This window comes from Leishmania panamensis (genome assembly GCF_000755165.1).
Source record: "Leishmania panamensis strain MHOM/PA/94/PSC-1 chromosome 20 sequence".
NCBI lineage: Eukaryota > Euglenozoa > Kinetoplastea > Trypanosomatida > Trypanosomatidae > Leishmania > Leishmania panamensis.
Window position 1 is genome coordinate 1,673,274 of NC_025866.1, and position 13,522 is coordinate 1,686,795.

The window sequence follows — 13,522 nt, forward strand, 5'->3', positions numbered from 1 at the left end:
GCTGAGCAAGAAAGGAGAGGATGACGGTAGGTCGACGCGCAGGCGTCTCACTCTCGTTCTTTCCTTCTATCACAACGGGGGTACTGCAAGCGCGTGTTTCGCGTCCGTCGCTCTCGCTCGTATTTGCTTCCCCAAGCCCACGGAACCACTGGAGATTTCGGCTTTGCTGGCGGATCGTCTCCACTTCGTTGCTCATGTGCACCGCCAATGATGACTGACGTTCTGGCACATCCGCAGCATGCTCCCATAGCATCTCTCCCGTTCAGCAGTGAATGGAGCACATGCACAGATAGCACTAGGGAGAGCTAGCTTGTTATGCCCCCTTGGTGTCTGCGTGTAGCCCAACCGATCTTGCTTCACCTAGGCCTCACTCTCACTCTCTCTTTTTCTCTTTTGTTTACTCACTCTCTTTAATTTCTCGCCACCACATATGGTGTCGCGTGCAACGCCGCATCGTACTGTCTCCACATACGCCCCACTATAAGCTGCAGTAGCTTCGCGAGGTGCTGAGTAATTATGGCCCGAGGGTTCGGAGGACGTGGCGGTGGTGACCGCGGAGGTGGTGGTCGCGGTTTCGGTGGCCCACGGGGCGGCGGCTTCGGCGGCGGTCGCGGTGGTCACATGTCTGAGTCAGACCCGCCGGAGAACGTGGAGGAGGTGGGTACGTTCATGAGCGCTGCGGAGGGTGAACTAGTTTACAAGGTCACAGTGCACGGCCAGGTGCCCCGATTCAACGCCTTCGTTTACACCGAGAACAAAGCGAAGATTGGCAAAATTGAGGAAATTCTCGGCAACACAACGGATGTCATGTTTTCCGTGAAACCATCTCCCGGCGTGCAGGCAGCGTCACTCAGCGAGGGCGACAAGGCGTATATTTCCACTCTCCAGTTCACTCCACTCCGTGCCTTCACCGACCCGCCAAAGCCACGCGGTCGTGGTGGTCGTGGCGCTGGCCGTGGTGGCGGACGCGGCGGCGACCGTGGTGGCCGTGGCGGGTTCGGCAATGCTCGCGGCGGCTTTGGCGGTCGCGGCGGCTTTGGCGGTCGCGGCGGCTTTGGCGGTCGCGGCGGCTTTGGTGGCGCTGGTGGTGGTCGGGGAAGCTTCGGAGGCGGCGGCCGTGGCAACTTTGGTGGTGGTAGTCGCGGCCGTGGTTTCGATGGTCGAGGCCGCGGGTACTAGCCAATTCTTTGGTTAACCTACCAGCGGTGAATGAGGTGAGAGGCATCCCACGTAGTGTCTCTCCAAGGCGACTCTGTCACACACACACACAATGGCAAGGCCGCGCACACCTCGACATGCACAGAGATGCCCCTATCTGTCTCTGTGCGCATGCGTGTGCCGGCGTGTGTGTTCGCGCGTCATAGCTACCGAGACGATGGGAGATGAGTGAACATAATATCAGTTGTGCCACTTGACGAGGGCACCGGCGGAGGAAACAAGCAAACAAAAAAAATGCGCCCGCAAAGCACAACCGCACAGTTGCAGAGCAAACAACCATATACCATCCCCCTTATTTGTGTGTTTTTTGTTTTGCTCCATTCTCGCTCTTCTCTGAAGAAGCCTTAATCGTAATCAGCTTGATGGCCGACATAACAGTTTGATGCGCTCGCAGAACGAGCAGAGGAAACCCGAAAGAACAACAGACTAACCGAAGAAACCGGCTTTCATGGCAAGGCTGTCCGCATTGTAAGCATTCCTTTTCTTTTTCTCGGCCCGGACACAGAGAGAGAGAGGGAAACAGAGAGCAGACGTGAGAAGAGTGTCTTCACTCTGAACCTTGGCATACAGATGTCAGTCTCTTCGCCTTCTTACGGCCATGACGCATAGACACGCGCACAAGAGGGATTCTCCGCGATCGAGGGTGGGTTCAAGTGAGTGATTTGCTGCACAGATTTGCTATACAGATACACACACACACACACACACACACATTTGCGGTTGCGCCAGAATGACTCTCGTGGCCTACGCCGCTGTGCTCTTGGGGCCCTCTGTGTCAGCTTCCCGGAGACTCCCCTCATGCTTTTTTTGTCATGCGTATCACACCTAAAAACAACTTACACTCTTCCCATTTCACTGTGGTTATCTACTTCGATTCATGTCAATCAAAGCCTCCACTTTGCCTAGGTGGCGGCGGCCCACAAAATCTCGATCAAGGCTTGCCTGTGCATGGAGTCCGACTCTGCGCCGCTCAGCTGGGCGTGGGATCGGAGACGGCGGCGCAACATCTTCGGTTTCAACGTTGCGAGTGATTGCCTAGGTGGTCTCGCCTTGCTTATTGGTATACCTGTACTTGTTGCAGTGCACCTTGCAACTGTTGTGCTGACGCCACACTCCACTGCATCTCAAGAATGTAAGACGCTTCGGCTGAAGGTATTCGTGGAGCTGCTTCTCTGCCTCAGCGCCGAGGTGCTGCTTTTTCTTCTTCTCGTCGCCGATCCCGGGTTTGTGGACGCACCCACTGACCTCAGCTGCTGCTGCCGTCATTGCGGCATGGAAGTAGAGGACTTTGACCACCACTGTAGTGCTGTGGGGGCGTGCATTGGGAAGGGCAACATGTGCTACTTCATTCTATTTCTGCTGTTCGCAGCGCTTCTGTGTGTTCTTGCGGCAGTGCAAAATGCCGTCTTTGCCTATGGTGCGGTACGCGCTTATAGGCGTGACACAGCCCCTTCGTGGACATCCAGAGCAGCTCTTATAGACGCTGGCTTCACGGCGCTACGTTCACCAAGGACCCTATGCTTTCTCGTGCTGAGCGTGGTGGCTGTGGACGCGGGTGTGGTGTGCACATTTCTCTGTCTCCGGTACACCTATCTTGCTTACTGGGGGCTCAGCTCCGTGCGGCGGCGCGGACTGGTTGGCATTCCAGGCTCCCTCTCCGAAGTTTTTGCGCACACCCTGCGCCCTGCCTTCTCGCACAACTTCACGTTTCCGCGAGACTACGCGTTGGCAGATCTCTCTGAGTGACGGGATGCGCGTTAGAGAGCTCGGAGCCCGCGTATGTGCAACCGTGTACCCCTCCTCCTATTCCACTCTCGTTTAGGGCATCGCTGTCGCTGACGGTGGCCAAGCGTACTGATGGGTCTCTCAGAACACTAGCTAGACTTGCTTAACACGAAGAGGCTTGGCGGTGCCTCTCCACTGCCGATTCACGACCCCCCACCACCACCACCCCCTAAACGAGGTATGTGTCGCTCCTTTAGGTGAGGCTGGGCTGGTGGAAAGCAGCCAACATGAAAGAAGAAACAAAAAGTTGAACTCTCTCACTGTGAGACATGCTTGAATGAGGTAACTAGCCGCTTAGTATCCCTCGCTGAAGCAAGTGAAGACGTGAGAATGGCTACCTGGTCGAAGCGTCTTCGGCAGACGATCGCGAGCATCCCACCTGTAAACGACTGCGCACTACACCCAATCCCTTTGTAAGTGTTCCTCTCTCCCCCACCCACGCACACTGCATACGAGTCACACTGCATAACTGACCCACCGACTCAAGTTATGACGAGTTTACCGACAAGAGTAAACTCGCTGTAGCGGGGATACTGATTCGAGCGCGAACGCTACAACAACTCCAATTGCCCCAACAAACTCATAACCTTTGTGGTGCATTCTGCGGTTATGCTGCGGCATCTTCTGTAGGATTTGTCGAGCGCGTCGCGTACACGGCTTGACGGATGGCCATGAAGCCAGCCAGTGTGTCTCCGCAAACTGCAACCAACAAAGAGTGCTGCTCTACCCGGTCTTCATTTCGAACACCTTAGAAAATATTTGTAAAGCATTGCTGCGCGCCACACACCTTGGCGAAGGATCGACAGAAGGCTCCAAAGAGTACAGGAAAAAAAAACAAAGAAATGGGGGCTTCTACGCTTTCGCCTCGGACGTGTCCGAAGAGGCATTCTCTTGGTGTACTTGATGGGACACGATACCGCAAACTCGGCAGGTCGATTCTCGCTCTCACCCCCTCCCCCTCCCCAATCCTTCACTTCCTGACGTTGACGTGGGCCCCGAATTATGGTCGTCCTTTGGGGTTACCTGGGGACCTCGCCATTGACCCTCCCATCACCCTCTGCGCCCACCCGACTTTTGCCGTTTATCACTGCCACACGATGGCCGCCTCACCCCCCCCCACTCCACACACGGGCACACACACGCGGGGGCGTGTGTCACGGCCTTGCCACGACTTTACTACTTTCCTCCTCCTCCTCCTGCGCAGCCCTTTCGTTTTTGTCTCGTTGCAAAAAAAAAAAAGAAATTTTTTTTCTTCGCTGTCGCTCGCTCGGAGTCGCCGCTAACGCAGTCTCGCTTCGCGGAAGCCACAAAAAGGAGTTGTTGCTAGTTAGGGGAACGACCAACCTGGTTGATAGAGAAAACATCGTTGCGATGCTCACCAAGTTTGAGGCCCGCTCATCCCGCGTGAAAGCGGTTGCGCTACACAACAGCGCCACATGGGTTCTCTGCGGATTGCACAACGGTGCGGTGCAGATTTGGGACTATCGTATGAGCATCTGTGTCGACACCTACACAGAGCATGTGGGTGCAGTTCGTGGCGCTGACTTCCACGTGAACCAGCCGCTCTTCGTGACGGGCGGCGATGACTACACAGTAAAGGTGTGGAACTACAAGCTGCACCGCTGCCTCTTTACGATGACAGGGCACATGGACTATGTTCGCACCACCTTCTTCCACCACGAACAGCCGTGGATCCTGTCGTGCTCGGACGACTTCACCATCCGCGTTTGGAACTGGCAGAGTCGAAAGAGCATTGCGTGCTTGCCCGGTCACAACCACTACGTCATGTGCGCGCAGTTTCACCCCTTCAGCGACCTTGTCGTGTCGGGCAGCCTGGACAAGACAATCCGAGTGTGGGATATCTCAGCGCTGCGGCACCGGAAGGAGGAAATGGGCATCACGCAGGATCTCTTGGGCACGACGGATGTAGTGGTGCGGTACGAGTTGGAGGGGCATGAGAAGGGCATCAACTGGGTCGCCTTCCACCCGTGCGGCGACCTGCTACTCTCTGCCGCCGATGACCGAACAGTGCGCCTGTGGACAATGTCGGGGACATCGTGCTACGTCTCTCGCACGTTCACGGGACACACGAGCAACGTCTGCTGCGCCGTCTTCTACAGGAACGACTATCTGGTGTCCTGCGCAGAGGACCGCACAATTCGCGTGGTACACATGTCCTCCGGCGCGACAGTGCAGACGTTCCGTCGCGAAGTGGAGCGCTACTGGATCATGGCTAGCGACTCGGTGCACAACCTGATCGCCATTGGCCACGACACGGGCCTACAGGTCTTCAAGCTGACTCGGGAGCGGCCGGCTTTTGCGATTCACAACGCGACGGAGCTCTACTACGCGTGCCAGAACAAACTGAACATGTACAACTTCGAGACCGAGGAAGTCACCTCCTGCACCGTCAACTACCAGTTTTACCCGCCGACGGCGCTCTCGTGCTGCCCGACGACCGGGGGTGTGATGCTTTCCTACGCTAAAGGTGGTCCACAAGTGGAGTGGATTCCGAAGCCATTGGCCACAAGGACATGTAACGTGGAGGGTACCATGAAGGGCATCGACGGTGTTTTCTTCGGTGGTTACAAGCTCGCCTACGTGGACGTAAACGGCAAAATGTGCATCCAGAATGTGAGCAAACCTGGTGGAAAGCCGCAACAGACAGACGTGTTGTGCAGTCGCATTTTCGCTGCCCCGGTCGGCTGCGTTCTTTGCCAGAGCGACGACAAGATCCTCCTGTACCAGGTGGCGCAGCACGGTGCAGTAATGGAGGCGACGGTGCCGGCGGTGCGGTATGCTGTGTGGGACAAGGATTTCTCCAAGGTAGCACTCATCGCCAAGAACACCGTAACCATTATGACGAAGCGCCTCAAGCTCATTGCGTCGGTCGCCGAGTCGTCAGCCCGCATCAAATCCGCTGCCTTCGATGAGACGCGCGACGTTATGTACTTCACCACATCCAACCACCTCAAATACTGCTACCTGCGCAACGGCGAGACAAGCACGATCAGCACGCTCAAAAATGTCGTTTACCTTGCGCGGGCCGTGGGCGATACCATCTACGTCTTGACGCGTGACGGTCGCGTTCTGCGCAAGGAGCTGGACAACGTGGAGCTCAACTTCAAGCTCAAGCTGCAGCAACAGTCGTACCGCGACCTCCTCCGTATTATCCAGCAAGGCAAGCTCAAGGGCCAGGCCCTGGTCGGGTATCTGCGCAAGCACGGACACTCCGAGGTCGCTTTGCACTTCGTCAGCGACCCACTCACGCGCTTCAACCTCGCCATCGAATGTGGCGCCATTGACATTGCCAAGGCGATGGCTACTGAGCTCAACCAACCAGTCACCTGGCGACACCTCGCCGACACTGCCACACGCTTTGGTGACATTCAACTGGCCCAGTTTGCGAGTGCCAAGGCGGGCAACTACTACGCCTCTGGTCTGCTTGCGCTTCTCACGGGCAACACCGCCTCAGTGGCCAACCTTGTCAACGCCACACACGACGACCACTTCAAGCTGCACTACGGCATGTATGTCAACGACGCGAAGGGGCGTGTGGACCTCCTCTGCAAGGCAAACCAACTACCTCTGGCGTACGTGACAGCGAAGTCGCATGGACTGGAGAACACGGCAGCGCAGTTGCTCCAACAGTTACAGCCTGATGTGGCGGCGCGTGTGGAGGCACAGCGATTCTACCCTGTGCCCCAGCAGCAGCCAGTTGATCCAGTGACGGAGAACTGGCCAATGCTGCAGGTGGAGGAGTCGGTGTTTACGCGGCTCTTGAAGGAACCGGGGCACTTGGACGCCATCGCACAGCCGGAGCTCGATGAGGACGTCGCCGCCGGCGCTGGGTGGGACGACGACGAGGATGACGGCGCGCTTTTGGCTGGCGCGGGTGCAGACGATGGCGATGCGGGGGCGCCAACCTATAACGGTGACAAGAGGGGTGGCTGGGATGACGACCTAGACATTGACGTGTCAGCTGCACTGCCGGATGCTGGGGGCGCCTGTGCCGCTAGCAGTGGCTACGTCGTGCCGCGCGAGTACCCACCCATTACGCAGACATGGACAGATGCCTACACACTTCCTGCTTTCCACGTCGCCGCTGGGTCATTTGCTAGTGCACTGTGCCTGCTGCAGCGCCAGATCGGCTTAGCAGACCCGACGCCGCTGAAGCCGTACATGATGCAGCTGTGGGCAGCCGTGAACAGCTGCAGGCCTGCACCGAACGGCCTCTCTACTGTCTTCGCCCTGTCCACGCAGCCACCGAACAGCGAAACGGAGGCGCCCCACGCCCCAGCACTGCCAGACTTCATGCCTGTGCTAGCCGAGAAACTGCGCATAGGCTACCAGCTGTTCGTCGAGGGCAATTTTGCCGAAGCGCTGGATGTCTTCCGCAGCATTCTGCACCTGTCTGTCATGACGGTTGTGAAGGACGACCAGCAGAAGGCAACACTGCGCGAAATCATGGCGGTTGCTCCAGAATACACACGTGCCCTCACGCTGCAGCTGCAACTGCGTACCCTCAGCGCCTCCTCGGTCGAGGCGCTGCAGCTGGCGCTGTACTTCACACACTTCCGCCTTCACCGCGCACACCTCACTCTAGCCCTGTCACAGGCCATGAGTAAGGCATACAAGCAGAAGAACATCAAGACTGCCGCTGAAGTAGCGCGCCGACTGCTGGAGCAGGACCCACCAAAGAACAAGGCACAGCAGGCCGCCGCCATCATCGCCGAAGCGGACCGCAACCCCACTAACGCCGTCCCAATCGACTACGACGAGCGCAACCCTTTCATCATGTGTTCTGCCAGCTACAAACCAATGTACAAGGGTGTCGTGAGCCCAGTGCGGTGCAGCTACTGCTTGTCACCAGCTGACCCGTCCTACAGAGGGACGCTCTGCCCCGTGTGCAAGCTGTCGAAGATCGGAGTTGACTGCGCTGGCCTCGTCAATCGAGTTTGACGCGTGGGTGTTGAGGGGGGCGCGTCTTCCACTAGACGGGTTGTCCTGTGGGCGTTTCAAGAACGAATCGCTTCCCCTTAGTCGCAGGCTTCATGTGCTGTGTAAACTGTTCGTCGAAGACAGTAGTAAGGGGATACGTGTGTGTTGACGGCTCGGCGCAGCAACCAAGTGGGGCACCTGTCTCCTTGCTGGGGCCGGCCACATACGCTCTGCGCTGGGCAGTCCCTTATTTGTTGGTGTCCTATCTTTTGCTTGTTTGTTGCCTTCAGTGGCGGTGGTGCTCGCGTATAGTGTATCGCTCCTCATCTTCTCATCCACGTTGGGCTTTGCGCGTGGGTTGCAGGAACAGTGCTGCGTCAGCATTCAAATCGCTGTCTCGTCTCTACTCTCTCTCTCTTCTGTTCTTCTTGGCCTCTCTGGGTTGTTTGTTTCTCTCCCTGTAAGTGCGCGGAAGGCTGCGACGATGCTAGCGGCTTTGTAGTGCGCAGCAAAGGGACAGGGGAGGGGTGTACCGTGTGATTGGTGTCGCCGCTTTCTTCTGTTATACCGTTGTTCTTGTTGATCTCTGACAGACGTTGAAAGTCGTTCCTCGTGCGCTTCTCGGTGTACCTCTATCGCCTCCTTTTTCTCCGTTGACCCCCCACTCTTGTCGCTGTCAACTCGTGTGTGGGTAGGCGTCCCTCTCGTATCAGATCTTCACATTGCCGCTGCACCCCGCCCTCTCCACCTCATAATCGGTCAGCTATGCGGCGGAGAAGGCGGCAGAGAAACGAAGAAACCGCCACGAGCACCGTCGTGGTGTAGCCGGCTGCCTTTTTCTTCTCTTCAGCCTGTGCCGGTCGCCGGTCGTGCAACTCCGTGCCACCGCATACCTCCTTGATGACTGGCGGACGTGATGAACGGCACCAGGAGGTGTTGCGCACGCGTGGTCGCGCGTTGGCGGGCTGTGTGACACTGTCACGCACGGACACACTCCTTCCCCTGCTCCAAAGCACAAGGAAGTGCAACCTACCACTTGGCCTTATACGTTCGTTTCTTACGTTCTCTCTCTTCACACACTCACTCACCTACCCACATGCCGCAGACACACAAGACTAGCATATTCCCTGGCTAGCAAATCGTCTGCCTTCCAAACAAGCCTCCGCATCGCCTTTTAGTGCATTGTAGAGCAGCATTGAAGCCACAGGACCGCTCAACTAGCGTCGCATCACATCACGTGCTTGTGCGGTTCAGCGTCACCGGCATGACGCGGTGGAACCAGCGAATGGCCAAGATGGCCTTCCGGCGGTCCAAATTCCGCCGCCTAGCGTGGGGCGACGGGGACCCGTACCCCTACACTCCGCGCGCCACCTTCCGCTACCAGTGGGACGACTGGCCGATGTGGGAGAAGATGTGGCACCTCGCTGTCGGTGTGCTAGGCATTGAGTTTGCCGTGTGGGCCTACTACTCGAAGCTGAACAGCCGCATGGACTGGGCGCGCGAGGAGGCGCTGCGTCGCATGCGCCTGCGCCGCGAGGCCCAGGAGCTGATGATTCTCGAGGGGGAGACCTTCCCAAGCGACATCCAGCCGGACCGCCACTGATGCTGCCGACCTCCCACCCCTCACTTTTCGGTGGGCTTGCCGAGGTCTTTTTACGAAGCGCAGCAGGACCTGCTCACCGGCATCTTATATATTCACCGGGCCATCCCGCGCGCTGTAGTAGCGGCCTCTGTACATGTTGCTGCCATTGCTGACGGTGTAGCTGATCTCTATCAAGAGCACACACTATCGCTAAGCATAGCTTATCACGGAATCACGGTCACGTTCAAAACGCCGCGGACGCTGGCGACAGTGTCACGCAATATAGGCGCCGTACTCCCAAACTTGAGTACTGTCTCTGCTATTCAGTATGCACCACTGCCCACCCTCTGTCCTCGCGTCGACTTTCCCTCTCCACCCACATCTCCCTACCTCTGCACACATCTCATCTTAACTTGTACGCCCATATATACACGTGCCTGCTCTCGGTAAATGGAGAGGATCGTCGTCGTCTCTATCGTGACTACAAGTCGAAGCAGCAAATCAGTAGAACACTAATTCAATTCCGCTCCTCTAACACAGGCATACATACGCGATCAGCGCTGCCGCCTGCCCCAACCCGGCTCACTTTCATACGCGATCACACGCGCACGTCGTCTCCCTCGCTTGTGACGGCGAACATGGCGTCTGGTGGATCGATTGTCGCCATCAAGTACAACGGCGGTGTACTGATGGCGGCGGATACGCTGCTATCCTACGGGTCTCTCGCCAAGTGGCCCAACATCCCGCGCATCAAGCTGCTCGGCGGCCACTCCGCCGTGTGCGCCACGGGCAGCTACGCCGACTTCCAGATGATGGCGAAGCGGGTGGAGGACAACATTGAGCGCCAGAAGATGTACCACAACGTCGACGAGATGCACCCAAACGAGGTGTTCAGCTACCTGCACCGCTCCATCTACCAGAAGCGCTGCGACTTCGAGCCGTGCCTGTGCCAGATGGTTCTCATTGGCGCCCGCGACGGCAAGACGTTTCTGGCGGCTGTAGACGACGTCGGCACGCGCTGGGAGGACGACTGCATCGCGACCGGCTACGGTGGCCACATCGCACTGCCACTGCTGCGCCAGGCGCTGGAAAAGAACCCGGGCGGCCTCTCGCGTGCAGAGGCGATGCAGATCCTCACCGACTGCCTGCGTGTGCTCTTCTACCGCGAGTGTCGCGCCATCAACAAGTTCCAGATGGCCGACGCCGCCGGCGACGGGGTGCACATCAGCGAGCCCTTCGAGGTGGAGACGAACTGGGCGTACGAGGGCTACCACTTTGAGAAGACGGCCATTATTCGCTGACGGCGTAGGGCTCGCAGCGCCACCTCTCCCCTCAGCTCAACCCCATGCGCACACACCTCGCATTTCTTTCTTCCCTGTTTTGTGCGCATCCCTCTCTTCCGCGGCGCTATTCAGTGCGCCCCCTCTTGGGCAGCGCGCGCATGTTGGGCAGTCCTCTGAACGGCTTCTTTTTCTTCCTTGATGTGTGTGTTGGTTGCCGGAACTAGTCGAATGTGCTCTCATTCCTTGTGCGAGCGTGCGTTATATGACCTCGTGGATGCCTCGTTTTGTGGCTAGCGGTGCTGACGTGGAGCAACGAACGTGTTCTGCGGAGATTTCACTCCCGTGTGGGGCAACCGGATCTATGAGCTAGGCGCTCTGGGTCACTGACACTGCTCACAAGACGGGTCTTGTTCTCAAGGATGCGCTTGTCGGGCAAACATGTCAGCAGTGTAAGTGACACATCTTCTTCTCAGCCTATCTCCCTCCTCCCCTCCCTTCCCCCCACCTCGATTGACAATTTTGCTCTTCTTCGCTGCCCACTGATGCGCGGTACGTGACACATGGCAAGGTAGGCACGACTGTGGGTCAATTCTTTCTAGTTTGTGACATCCTATTTCGAATTCTGTGCTCGGCTCAACTCCCACCGGAGCCACTCCCTCGTAGCATGGCATAGCATTTTTGTATCGTCGCATCACATCACGTGCTTGTGCGGATCAGCGTCACCGGCATGACGCGGTGGAACCAGCGAATGGCCAAGATGGCCTTCCGGCGGTCCAAATTCCGCCGCCTAGCGTGGGGCGACGGGGACCCGTACCCCTACACTCCGCGCGCTACCTTCCGCTACCAGTGGGACGACTGGCCGATGTGGGAGAAGATGTGGCACCTCGCTGTCGGTGTGCTAGGCATTGAGTTTGCCGTGTGGGCCTACTACTCGAAGCTGAACAGCCGCATGGACTGGGCGCGCGAGGAGGCGCTGCGTCGCATGCGCCTGCGCCGCGAGGCCCAGGAGCTGATGATTCTCGAGGGGGAGACCTTCCCAAGCGACATCCAGCCGGACCGCCACTGATGCTGCCGACCTCCCACCCCTCACTTTTCGGTGGGGTTGCAGTGCTGTGCCCTTTCCCTGTTTCCTGCTTCAGGCGTGTCTCTACACAAGGTGCTCCTCCTAGGGCTTGATAGACGGTTGCTGATTTTGATAGAGTTGCGGCAGGTTTGCCTTCTCTGTTAACAGCGCTGGAGGCATGACTGCGATTTTTTCGCTGGTGATGGGACGCTGTGGTGCAGATGAATCGAATCTGCGTATCTTCGACTGCGTGCGCCGTGCATCAACTTCTTCTGACGCACTGATGCTCACGGAATTATCACGACATTCACCTTGGGTGCTTCACTCACTTCTGTGAAGCGAGTTAATGTGCGTCGACTCCACTCTTCATCTCCCTGCTGATCCTCACACCTGTCGCCTCACTCCACCTCCTCTTCCCTGCGTCCGCAAGGGCCCCCCTCCTTTTTTTTCTCCAGGTGAGTCCCTCTCGCTCTCGACAGTCGCACCGCCCGCTTTTTACTGCACCTCCGCCTCGCCGCCTTCGCCACTTTTTCCACGCAACGTCTGTCACACAACGCTGACTTGGCGGAGAACGTCTTCATCGTCATGAAAAACGTACTTCTCATTGGTGCTTGCGGCGCCCTCGGTCGTGCCGTTGCGAATGCCTTCGTCAAAAGTGAATGGGCGATCATCAGCGTAGATCAAGTCGGCGCCGTCAAGCAGGGCGATGACTGCCATACTGTCAACCCTGCAAGCTCCATCGAGGAGCTGCAGCTGGCCTATCTCTCTGCAGTTGCCGGACTCAAGGTAGACGCCGTGATCAACGTCGCCGGCGGTTGGGCCGGCGGATCCATTGCGGACCCCAGCACCGCTGCATCAGCAGAGCTGATGCTAAGGCAATCGCTCTTCTCCTCTATAGCCGCGGCGCATCTGTTCAGCACGCAGGGTGGAAAAGGTGGGCTTCTTCTTCTTACTGGAGCAGCAGCTGCTGTGGGTCCCACGCCCAGCATGATCGGATATGGCACAGCCAAGTCTGCAGTGCATTTTCTCTGCCAGTCTGTCGCAGCGAACTCATTAGCGCTGCCATCAGATGCAAGTGTCCTGGCCATCCTTCCCATGACCCTTGACACTTCTGGAAACAGAGCGGCGATGCCCCACGCTGACCGCTCCACGTGGACATCGCTCGAGGACGTGGCTCGGCAAATCGTGGAGTGGAGCAATGGAATTCATCGTCCTCCGAGCGGATCGCTCGTCAAGATCGTTACCGAAAACTCGAAGACACGTTTCATCTTGTAGTGAGGTGAACTATCGGACAGTCGCACAGACCTCAGAGGCTTGTTTGCGTTGCGTTTTCCGACGACGCGCAGCCCCGCGTAGCGACTAGTAGCTGCGTGCTTACCATCTGAGAAGCAAAGCCTTCGCCTAGCACCCGAACGAGATCGTAGCGCAATAGGTGCTCATCACGCTTCGTGATTCGTCTACACTGTTCCTCGCCACTCCAGTCACGATCAAGTATCTTCTCGGAAACATGATGAGGCGAACAATATGTTAAGGGCTGAGAGATCGCAATCCATTGTTGAACACTCGGCCTTTATGTGCGCATGAGAGGTGCCACACCTCCCCTGTCCTTCACTGCTGGTTTATCCCAATTTCTTATCCCACTTCTCCCCC

General features: G+C 57.5%; 7 protein-coding genes across 7 annotated transcripts, besides 1 other annotated feature; all 7 read left to right on the plus strand.

The window, feature by feature from the left end:
- Nucleotides 1-13: part of a repeat region that runs on past the window's edge.
- A 503-nt stretch (nt 14-516) lies between these two features.
- Nucleotides 517-1,179, plus strand: LPMP_204050 (nucleolar protein family a, putative; the record flags this gene model as incomplete). Its single annotated transcript, XM_010700304.1, has 1 exon — nt 517-1,179. One exon carries the CDS (start codon nt 517-519, stop codon nt 1,177-1,179), a length of 663 nt encoding a protein of 220 aa, XP_010698606.1.
- A 987-nt stretch (nt 1,180-2,166) lies between these two features.
- On the plus strand, nt 2,167-2,964 carry LPMP_204060 (hypothetical protein; the record flags this gene model as incomplete). The annotated part of the gene is made up of 1 exon (XM_010700305.1): nt 2,167-2,964. One exon carries the CDS (start codon nt 2,167-2,169, stop codon nt 2,962-2,964), a length of 798 nt encoding a protein of 265 aa, XP_010698607.1.
- A 1,410-nt stretch (nt 2,965-4,374) lies between these two features.
- LPMP_204070 (coatomer alpha subunit, putative) lies at nt 4,375-7,965 on the plus strand (the record flags this gene model as incomplete). The annotated part of the gene is made up of 1 exon (XM_010700306.1): nt 4,375-7,965. The coding sequence occupies one exon, from the start codon at nt 4,375-4,377 to the stop codon at nt 7,963-7,965; it is 3,591 nt and encodes a 1,196-aa protein (XP_010698608.1).
- Nucleotides 7,966-9,208: 1,243 nt separating this feature from the next.
- LPMP_204080 (hypothetical protein) lies at nt 9,209-9,547 on the plus strand (the record flags this gene model as incomplete). The annotated part of the gene is made up of 1 exon (XM_010700307.1): nt 9,209-9,547. One exon carries the CDS (start codon nt 9,209-9,211, stop codon nt 9,545-9,547), a length of 339 nt encoding a protein of 112 aa, XP_010698609.1.
- Nucleotides 9,548-10,164: 617 nt separating this feature from the next.
- LPMP_204090 (20s proteasome beta 7 subunit, putative) lies at nt 10,165-10,827 on the plus strand (the record flags this gene model as incomplete). The annotated part of the gene is made up of 1 exon (XM_010700308.1): nt 10,165-10,827. The coding sequence occupies one exon, from the start codon at nt 10,165-10,167 to the stop codon at nt 10,825-10,827; it is 663 nt and encodes a 220-aa protein (XP_010698610.1).
- Nucleotides 10,828-11,536: 709 nt separating this feature from the next.
- LPMP_204100 (hypothetical protein) lies at nt 11,537-11,875 on the plus strand (the record flags this gene model as incomplete). The annotated part of the gene is made up of 1 exon (XM_010700309.1): nt 11,537-11,875. The coding sequence occupies one exon, from the start codon at nt 11,537-11,539 to the stop codon at nt 11,873-11,875; it is 339 nt and encodes a 112-aa protein (XP_010698611.1).
- Nucleotides 11,876-12,457: 582 nt separating this feature from the next.
- Nucleotides 12,458-13,147, plus strand: QDPR-1 (quinonoid dihydropteridine reductase; the record flags this gene model as incomplete). Its single annotated transcript, XM_010700310.1, has 1 exon — nt 12,458-13,147. One exon carries the CDS (start codon nt 12,458-12,460, stop codon nt 13,145-13,147), a length of 690 nt encoding a protein of 229 aa, XP_010698612.1.
- Nucleotides 13,148-13,522: the final 375 nt, after the last annotated feature.